Source organism: Seriola lalandi, unplaced genomic scaffold (genome assembly GCF_002814215.2).
Source record: "Seriola lalandi dorsalis isolate HSWRI2012SDOR001 ecotype SW California unplaced genomic scaffold, Sedor1 jcf7180002054338, whole genome shotgun sequence".
Taxonomy (NCBI): domain Eukaryota; kingdom Metazoa; phylum Chordata; class Actinopteri; order Carangiformes; family Carangidae; genus Seriola; species Seriola lalandi.
Window position 1 is genome coordinate 182,565 of NW_019524891.1, and position 10,284 is coordinate 192,848.

The window sequence follows — 10,284 nt, forward strand, 5'->3', positions numbered from 1 at the left end:
TGGGGGGGCTCAGACATGTCTTGTGTAAAAGGATCGGGGGGGGGGGGCAAAGAACATATAGACATCTCCTCTCATCTGATATATCAAAAACCTTATAATATCTTATTCCAGACTCTTTTTTTTTTATCCCATATGCCCCGGCTCAGGGGAGGACTGAGCATTTGTCTCCATACTAAATATCGCGGTCATTCTGGAAAAAACAAGAAATCATAAAAACGGGCCCGAAAGATCCCCATCCCAAACTTACCCTCACCCCCCCACCCCCCACCCCCCAAACAAAAGTTAAAGCCAGCTTTTTTGCAGGGCTCTCCCGGCCTGAACTGGAATCTCACCAATAAGGCTTATTGTGTCCCGAACAAGGAGCACAGCTCGGGGATTTGCATAAATTATGTATTATTTTCTACCCAAATCAAGAACAGCGCTCCCTCCCTCTTTTCTCTCTATTACAATATCTTTTTTTTTCTTTTTTACCAGTTGCATGCAGAGACCACACATTTATTTTGAATCCTTTAAAAAAAAAAAAAAAAAAAAAAACTGCCTCAATCAATATCAGCAGAGCATTTGCTTTTATCATCGCAATAAATTATACCTGAAGCGTGCACAAAAGGACTTCCGATTGACAGATACTGTGGTCAATAAATGAAGCCAGCTGACAGCCAAATCAATATGATATTTCAATCATGCTTTCAGTGCGTGTATATGGACCTAATGTAGGGGAGATTGTAGATTGACATGTTGTATTGTGGACTAATTTAGCCCGAGCTTTGTGTGGGAGATTCAAAGCAGATTATCATAGTAATAAATCGTTTAATCTGTGTTCCAAGGCTTTTCTCTGAAATTGCTTGTCGATTTCAACAGAAGGAAAAGAGAAGTGAGCTGTCTTTGAAGCGGTTTTTTTTTTTCTTTTTCTTTTTGTGCAAGTACGTGTTATGGCGGTGATTAGACAAAACTGCAAGGCATTTTAAGCGTTTCTCTGACATGGATTTTCTGCAGATAAGGGTAATTAATTTCAGCGGTCATTTAATGAGAGGGAGATGCTCTCAGATCGCCTTGCTCTGATGTCCAAAACCGTAGCATTGCTGCTATTCGATATCTGAGGGTCCATTCAACTCTTCGGGGACACGAATCTATAGAAAGATGAAACCAACGCTGACAAGGTTATTTATTATAGTCCTGCACATTTCCAACACGGCTGTTTCTTTTCTCCTAACGCGATTTTTAATTTTCGAAAAAATGTACTACTACTTTCCTTTTTTTTTGCTCCACCGTTTCTCTGCTCTCTGCTCCAACCCCTCACTCTCCCTCGTTGTAGACTAAATGCAATAATTAAAATCTGGGGTTAAGCAGTGTCATTAATATTTCAGTGCTCCTCGGGGATATTGTTTTTCTGCGGTTGTTGTCACTTTGAGCGGAATTACACATGGCCTCACAAGCAGCTGCCAATCAGTAGGTCTCTAATTAATTTCTGTCCCTGCAGGTTTGGTTCCAGAATAGAAGAGCCAAATGCAGAAAGCAGGAGAACCAGCTACATAAAGGTATGCTTTTTTTTTAATCGTGCATGCTTTCCACAAAGACAAAACTATAGGCTTATTTCTGCTCTATTCTATTCTATTACAAGGCTAACTACATGCTCAAATGCGTGTAACATCCTTCATCTTTATCCACTGCTACTATTCGGGTGGTGGTTTCATTTCCAGTTAATTATGCCATCAAAAGCAGTGTGATTTCTTTAGTGTGCGTTTATCTGGACGTTATTAAAGTTTACTCCGCCAGTCTGCTCACTGCTCGTTATTCAGTCCCACCGATTGCTCTTTGTGGTTTTGAATATTCTTCTCACAATGAGGCTATCATCTATGTGTGTGTGTGTGTGTGTGTTTTTGCAGGAGTCCTGATTGGAGCAGCGAATCAGTTTGAAGCTTGTCGTGTAGCGCCATATGTCAACGTGGGGGCTTTACGGATGCCATTCCAACAGGCAAGTTACTTTGAAGCGACTAGTCTTAAAAACCAGACCCATCCCCGGACTGCTGTCTTGGCACATGGCACTGCCCAAGTGCTATGCAAAGACTCCAGTTCCAATGAAGGGGGTAACTAGGCTCTTATTACCACACTGACAAAAACACTGTGCCAGATCCCTCTGTTGTTTTAAGGACCATTTGTAGGAGAGATAGTCTGCGGCCTAACCAAGGCCAGGATATCGTGAATGTTTTTTAATCAGTCTCCGCGAACGAAAATTAGGGTTTGGATTTGTTTTGTCCAATGCAGGTATACCCATGAGAGGCGTGACTTGTTTTTTATGTACTCAACTGTGCATCTGTAAGGTGGGGCACAGTATGGTGGTGAGATTTTGCACAGAATAGTGAAATTATGTGCATTATTTGTAGCCTATTACATTCCAGTGCTCAGTTTTAGCACCACTGGCCTGGGCTGGGTTTATTATCTGGTAGGCAAAGGCCCAAGATTCCCAAAGGCAATGAAAGTTTGAATTGAGATTAGATTTCATGCTATTGATGTTTGTTCAAATAAAAGCTCAAATTTGACCTTTGATTCAGAAGCGCTGCAGTGGCCAACACAGTCCCAGTGATACTGCTCAATGACTGAATGATGGCCTCTTTAACTACTGGGTCATCATCTTACCTCGTAGCATAGCTACAGTTCACAGCTGAGACACATCTACAGCAGTCAACACTAGTTTAATGACCCTTCAGACAACCCACTGCAAAGTTAACGCATGTTCTCCCCCTTCTCTCCCCATCCGTGCGTCCCGTCCCGTAGGATAGTCATTGCAACGTGCCGCCCTTCTCCTTTCAGGTGCAGGCGCAACTGCAGCTGGACAGCGCCGTGGCCCACGCGCAGCACCACCTGCACTCTCACCTGGCAGCGCACGCGCCCTACATGATGTTCCCCGCGCCGCCATTCGGGTTGCCCCTGGCGACGCTCGCGGCCGAGTCTGCCTCCGCCGCCTCCGTTGTGGCCGCCGCCGCCGCCGCCAAAAACACCAGCAAGAACTCCAGCATCGCCGACCTGAGACTGAAGGCCAAAAAGCACACGGCCGCGCTGGGACTGTGACGCCAGGGAGACACGCGGACACGAGGCGCGCACACACTATCCGGCACGTCCTCGCGCCTGAGTGACACTGAACATAAACGCTTACAAAGTGAAAAAATCCAAGGACTAAGTGAGAAAAAAACTTATCCATGGACGATATTTATGTTTCCTTTTTCCAATGAAGGACGACGAGTATAACTATAAAAAATATAGGCTATTTATGAGATAAAGAAAAGACGGTGAAAAAGAGACATTGACGTCATAGCCTACACAGACGTGATTTTTTTGGACGTTAAAAAAAAAAAGAAAAAAAGGACAGCCAGGCCACGCAGGGTCTTTCTCTGCAGCCACATAGCTGAGGAAGGCAACGGGACACCCTGAGGAAGAAGAGGAGGAGGAGGAGGAGGAGGAGGATGCAGCTGGGACGGTTGATATTTTGCCAAACAAGGCGAACACACCATTCTGCAGTTGTTTTGTTCTGTTTTAATATTATATTATTATTGTTCTGATTTAATTTTGAACCTATATAGAGGCTGGCCTCGGTATATTTCAAAAACACTTTCTCTGTGAAAGGACAGAGCGGGAATTCTTTGACAAAATAGAGACAAAAAAGACAATATTCGAGGTGTTTCTCCCTCTTCTGTTTCTTGTCCAAATTCAAAATGCCTCCGCAGTGTTTGCATGAGTTTGTCTTCACGGATGACGTGATGTGAGCCATCTCTCCCCTCCTTCTTCTCTCTCTCATCTCTCCCCTCTGTCCCTCTTTCCTCCCCTCTCCGAGGAAGGGCAACTCTCACTTGAATGTTTGGCCTATATTTGACCTGGTTTGGACCTCCTCGGGTAAAGGTGAAAACTATTGCGACACACCACAAATGTGAGATTATAATATAAGTGTAGGCTACATGCTGAACTCGTTGTCAGGATCTACCAGATCTAGTGTCCATTATTTACAAGGTGGTGATTTGTCCCCTTTTAAAGGAGAGCGTTATGTCACGAATACCATCTACACCACAGTTAACAAGCGAACAAACGACAGTAACACGAGGACTGTATGCGAACCGGTACGGGCACGTGTAAAATATGTTTATACACAAGAAACATGCATTATTTTTATTATTTAGTGGCTTTATGAATGCCTTGTGGGGAAGTTGTTCATTTTGTATTTTACTTTATTTCCGTGTATTAAAAATCACGTGCTTTCTGTATGTAATTTTGATGTTTTTATAACAGTGAAAGTGAACTTGCCTGAGGCACGGGTTTCTAAAAAAAAAAAAAAAAAAAGATATTCATGAAATTGTTTTACTTTTTTCCATCACATGTGAAACGTGAATCCACCGAAACAAAATGTTTTTCGTTCCTATAATAAATTAACTAAAGTTTCTTTAATGAGTTGACATTATTTTTACTAAGCTATTTGAATTGGCATTTATTATTATTATTATTTGTGCGGATAAACATTTGAGGGCAATAGATTTTTAATAATTCATGCCTGTAGCTATAGGTCTTTTGATAACGTCACAGTTGTGACAGGCCCGTTTAGTCAGGAACATGGCTCTCTGTTGCTGCTCCAAAGCCAAACCAATGCATTATTCATAGTTTGGTTATGGAGCGTTTGGAGTGGAGGACTGGTAATTTCCAGTACATGCTAGAAAAACAGGCAGATAAAGGATAAAAAAAAGAGAGACAGAGGCCGTTCAGTGACTCAAAGATAAAGTTTTGCAACATTGAAGCATTTGAAATACACGCACACGTTTTTTTTCTGACACGCTCATTCAGATTTGAAACGACTGTGTTGGACTGCTGATGGAGCCATGAGCAAACCCCAACGGCCTGATAATTATACAACAAAGATGCATTTTTGATGTAACGATATCCACTGATTGTTTGTCCGTATCAGCTTGCACATAACAGCCTAAATGTCTACATTATAAATAATACTTGGATTCAATTTAACAAATTGCAAAACACTGCGTTTTTAGTACCAGCATCATTAAATATATTGTCAGTAATTGTGATTAAAAAATAAGTGTTTAACATCTTGACATAAAGTAATATAGATTAATGCTACTGAGTGTAATTCCAGTTGTGAATACTCATTCCTCGTCTTGGCCCTCTGCCCATATCGGGATGCAAATGTTCTGTTTATGTTTTGTGGCCTAAAGTTTGGTATTATGCAGTGAAATATATAGGCAGCTCACAAAGTAGCCCTAAAACAAAGCCAGGGACTCTGTGTGAAAAAAATATTTATTAACGCCTGCCTCACTTGACTTACAAATTTGCCTGATTCATTTCCTGACATCTTAACCGCCTCTTATTGAACATTTAATAAACACCTGACACGGGAGCCTGTAATTATAGGAATCCAGATCGCATTACCCTTCCGATACTTCCACACAAAACACAATGTCTTTAGCTATTAATTAATACTGATCTCACTGAGTCTGCACTAGTTTGTGTATCTCGCCGTTTGGGGCAGGATTTAGACGCCAAAACTATTGAATTATTGATTGTGAGCCTAGCCAGTAATGGAGGAGACGGAACTGGGAAACTGCTGAGTCGGGAGCGCGCACTGCTGCCCTGCCATGGAACAGAAACACCGGGGTCGGCGGCGCGCATGTCCTGCGACTGTCGCCGTTAAGGAAGACTCTATAGTGTGTGTGTGTGTGTGTGTGTGTGTGTGTGTGTGTGTGTGTGTGTGTGACAGGTTGTGTTTTTACTAGTACTGACCACGAGGTGAAGCTGAGTTCATCAGAGTGCTTATGTCACTTTTATGTCACAATTATATTGTTCAGACACGATTTACTACATATTCAGTTATTTCCTGAAGACAAGTTGGGCCACAGGCACCTCAGTTTGTCTCAAGGCATGACAAACCCTCCTTTGGAATAGAAAACAGTGATTTAATATATATATTAGTGATATGAGATTAAAAATGCTATAAACTACTCGTGTCAAAATACTCATTATTGAGTACACCACAAGGACATTCCTGTATAGTTTAATGGAAACTACAACAGTGAATTTGTGAAGGGATAATCAATTTCCAGTAATATTTAGAATCACCTGAAGGACTTGTCAGCCTGAATGAAGTCAGTGCATTCATACTCATCGTCCCTGCACCTCTTCACCATAACAGTCCACAGTCTTGGTTCCTGTGTGAGCTGCGAGTTTGCCGTTGTGGAGTGGTCCGGCAGTTATCAGCATGTCCTGAGGTGTAGTGCTGGAGTGGAGAGGGGCTCTGCTCTGAGGGGCCCAGGAGACAATGAGACGGGGACACACAAGTGTTCTCCTGATTAGACATGGAGACGACCAGCGCTCTCACCCTCCTCTCAACACACTCTCAAGACACACACACACACACACACACACACACACACCCACGCAGCCAGCCGGGAGCCAGCCACGCACACAGGCTCTCTCTTTCTCTGGCTTCTTCTCACTGTCTTTCCCCCTCGCTCCTTCCCTGTCTTTCGCTGCCTCGTCAACTTGTGCACACTCTCACTTTTCTATCTCTCTTTTGCTATGGATTATTGTGCACCGAGTTGGAGGAGTCAAGAGTGGGTGCCAATAACAGTTGACTTCATCAAATGAATGAAAACAACACCGGACAATGTATAAATCCAAATGCATGTAAGCAAACACTCACACACACACACACACCTACACACACACACAAACACACCTACACACACACACCTACACACACACACCTTCACACACACACCTTCACACACACACCTTCACACACACACCTTCACACACACACACACACACACACACACACACACACACACACACACACACACACACACACACACACACGGATCATCAAAGCCTGGTGAGTCACAACAGCACTCCACACCATGGAATCCTTCATATCAACTGGTGCTGTCTTGTTGCTATATTTACCCCACTACAACCCCTGAGACAAATACACTACTCTCTCATTTCCCGCACTTGGCCCTTTATCAAATTAGGGCACGTTAAACAATCACACAGAGCAGTTTTTACTGACAGCGGAGGCTTTTCTTTTTTTTTTTTTTTTTTTTTTTTTTTTTTTTTGTGTGTGCATGTGAATGGCTGTCGCTAAATGTGATTGTATATCCCGTTTGTAGCCATGCTTGTGCGGGTATGAATTTATGTGAGAAAGTATGTGAGAGAGCTCCCTTTCTCTTCTTCTCTCTCTAAGGGCTCGCCTTTGTTACATGTTAGGAGTGCTCAAAGAGCAGGACGCACACAGCACTGCACCAAAGACAACAACCATCAGGAGCAACGGCAGATAAAAGACCGACTTCAAAGACATCAAATGGAGCGAAAGTGAAAAAGAAACCTGCTGAAAACTCCCTCCAGTAGCACTCAGGCCAGCAATTAGGACGCCATATCGCTGCCTGTTATCACATGCGTGCACCGTACAGGCCTGGGTGGCTAAACTGCAGCACTTGGTGTGGGTTGCAGTCAGCAGAGAATTACATGCGTTCATAGAGCTCGACTGTAACACTGTATTTAATTTCACTGTAGGATGAAAAGTGGGTGTTCACGCAGATTTGACCCCTGCTATCACCAGGGAGGCTTAACCATGGTGATTACAGACACAGAAAAACAAAAGTCTATATCTCCAGCTCCCTTCTATTCAGCAGCTAAGTAGAACAAAACAAAACAGAGGTCAGAACAAAACAAGAAGTCTAATTGTTTCACTGTTTCCTGTTTAGGTGCCCCAGGGCAATCTACACATTTTTATGTACTGGCTGCATTTTATTTGTTATTAATTCGTTTCCAGTTGCAGCTGGTTTGCAGATTAGGGAGATAACATAATGTATAACTCCCTGCCTTGGGAAGAAGACATAACAAGGGTGTATGTGTTGAGACCTGTGGGCATTAGCAGCTAAGAGGGGATTTTATTGTTTCCATCAGAAAAAAAGGTGATATTTGGAATATTGTGGATGCACTGGGGAGTGAGTTTGTGTGCCTTTTTTGTGTGTGTTGGTTTATGTGTGCATTGTGGTCTCAGAGAGAAAGAGTGTGAGAACAAAATGAAATGCTAAGCCAGAAAAAGTCAGAGAGAGGGAGAGCGATGAGGGGCACACAGTAAATGTTGTACATTTGGCACATGCCGCTCTGTATTTACAAGCTGGTAAGATCCAATCATCTGTGTGTGAGTATAATCGAGTACTTGCTTTTCAATCATCAGATGTTTGTACACAGAGTCTTAAATTCCAAAAAGCCTCTTGGAAACACAGGCCTAACTCATCTCATACTGATTGTATTCACGCTGTCTGAAGTTTACAAAATGTCATTTTAAAATGTCATGAAATTACAAAAAAGCCGACAAATCACCCAATATTTGTATCGGGATGCTCAAGTGTCTTTTTATTGTGGGTAAATCCGGGGAGGTCCAGGATCATTCATTCTGGGGTTAAATGCTTTTTCAACATTCTGTCTAAGGAACCATTTATGACCATTTATATATCTGTCAACCGCATTCAAATGCTCTCTGAACTTGTGACAGGCGTGTGTGGTCAAGGCAAAGTTTAGATGTGATGGAAAATAGCCCCTGGTTTTCAGTACAAGCATCAATCACCTGTGTACTATAAATGTTATACTCAGAAAGCTGTTGTTTTCACATAGCCATAAATCTAACTATGTGCACTACAAAAATCAATACATCTTACTGATGTTAGAAAACATACAAATCTGTGATGGATATGCAAGCTGGAATGTACTTAGTTTTGTCATACAAACATATCATAACTTTATGAGGGACGCGTTGTGATTGCCTAAGGATGATTGCATAAGGAATCTGTAAGCATAAACAATATTATATTAGTTATGTATGAAATTTCCCTGAACTACTGGCACATGTGGCATCAGGCAAAGTTTATTATGGGGAGCATCCAAAGAAGTTGAAAACATAATGATGTAAAGTTGATGATTTACATTTAAATAGAAACTCAAGATTCTGACTCTTAAATTCATTTAATATTGAATTATTTGGTAGTACCCATCTGTTCAACTTAACTTGAAATATACAAGCATCATTCGATTCATTGAGATCAGGCAACTGGAATATGTATTTTCCTCAATCACATTGTTTATTCTGTTTGAAACATGAATAAAGAATAAGTAAGTAAGAAGAAAACAGCTGTAAAAAGAAAGAAAAAAATGCTGACCATGACCAGGTATTTGCAAAGTGTTTTCATCCTCCATCTCTCTCCCCTCGTTTCCTGTCAGATCTTTACCGTCACTCTTTAGTCAAAGCAACAACTCCCCATCCCACAACCCACAACTCCCACCCCTAAAAAAACAAGAAACAAAACAGGCAATTTGTGGAAGAAGAGGTACAATCTACCACCACTATTACTATGATTAATTCTATCAGTGGTGGAGGAAGTATTCAGATACTCCATTATCAGGATACTGTGTCACTTATGTAAAAGTATCTAAGTATTATTAGTAAAATGTCCTTTTTAAGTTTTAAAAATGAAGGTACCAATAATGCATGAAAATATCTTTTTTGGGTGTTATTCTACTACAAATCCAAATCATTGTATTATTATTATGACTGATCCTGTAAGGAGTATTTTAATGTAGTAGTTGGTCTTTGTTGAGCTAATCTGAACTATTTCTGTTTGTTAGATTTATCTGTAACAGTGTGTCATAGTTTATAAACTGGTCGCATCTTTTGTATGTAAAATTTTACTTGAGTTAATGTATTTACATTCCACACGTAACCTCTAGAGGATACTATGAATGTTTATAATTAAAATATTATACTACGTTAGCCACAACATCACTAGTTTGAGTCCAGCATTGTTGACATTAATCAAATGACCGTTTAAATTCCACATAAGAAACTAGTGCATTTTACAGTGTCACATGAGATGGTAGCCGTCATTATTACATAGGACTTCCTAAAGCTAAAGCATTATCCATGAAAACTAAAGTTTACCTGTCCTGAGTACCCTCCTGTATATTAATAAGTCTTTTGGGCAGTAGAATATGGGAGCAAGAGGTCAAGTGCTTTAGATGTAATAGAATTTTAAAGCAGGAGAGTGTCTGTCATCCAGGGCATCTTATTCAGATGTTTTCATTGATCCTGCCACTTGTGTCCCCTCATTGATACAGCCATATTGACAGCTGTATTGCTATGGTAATTTACTCCTTAGGTGAGTGCATGTAAGTCGCTGTCCCAGGGCTGGAAGATAAATACATACAAGCACCACGCGCAAACACACGCACACA

General features: G+C 41.4%; 1 protein-coding gene across 1 annotated transcript in view; it reads left to right on the top strand.

The window, feature by feature from the left end:
- shox2 (shox homeobox 2) overlaps positions 1 to 4,429 on the top strand; it is an 8,056-nt gene extending 3,627 nt beyond the window's left edge. The window contains exons 3-5 of the mRNA XM_023407541.2: positions 1,478 to 1,535; positions 1,884 to 1,972; positions 2,773 to 4,429. Coding sequence (XP_023263309.1) covers positions 1,478 to 1,535; positions 1,884 to 1,972; positions 2,773 to 3,066 — 441 coding nt within the window. The 3' untranslated portion in view covers positions 3,067 to 4,429. The remainder of the gene's footprint in view (positions 1 to 1,477; positions 1,536 to 1,883; positions 1,973 to 2,772) is intronic.
- Positions 4,430 to 10,284: the final 5,855 nt, after the last annotated feature.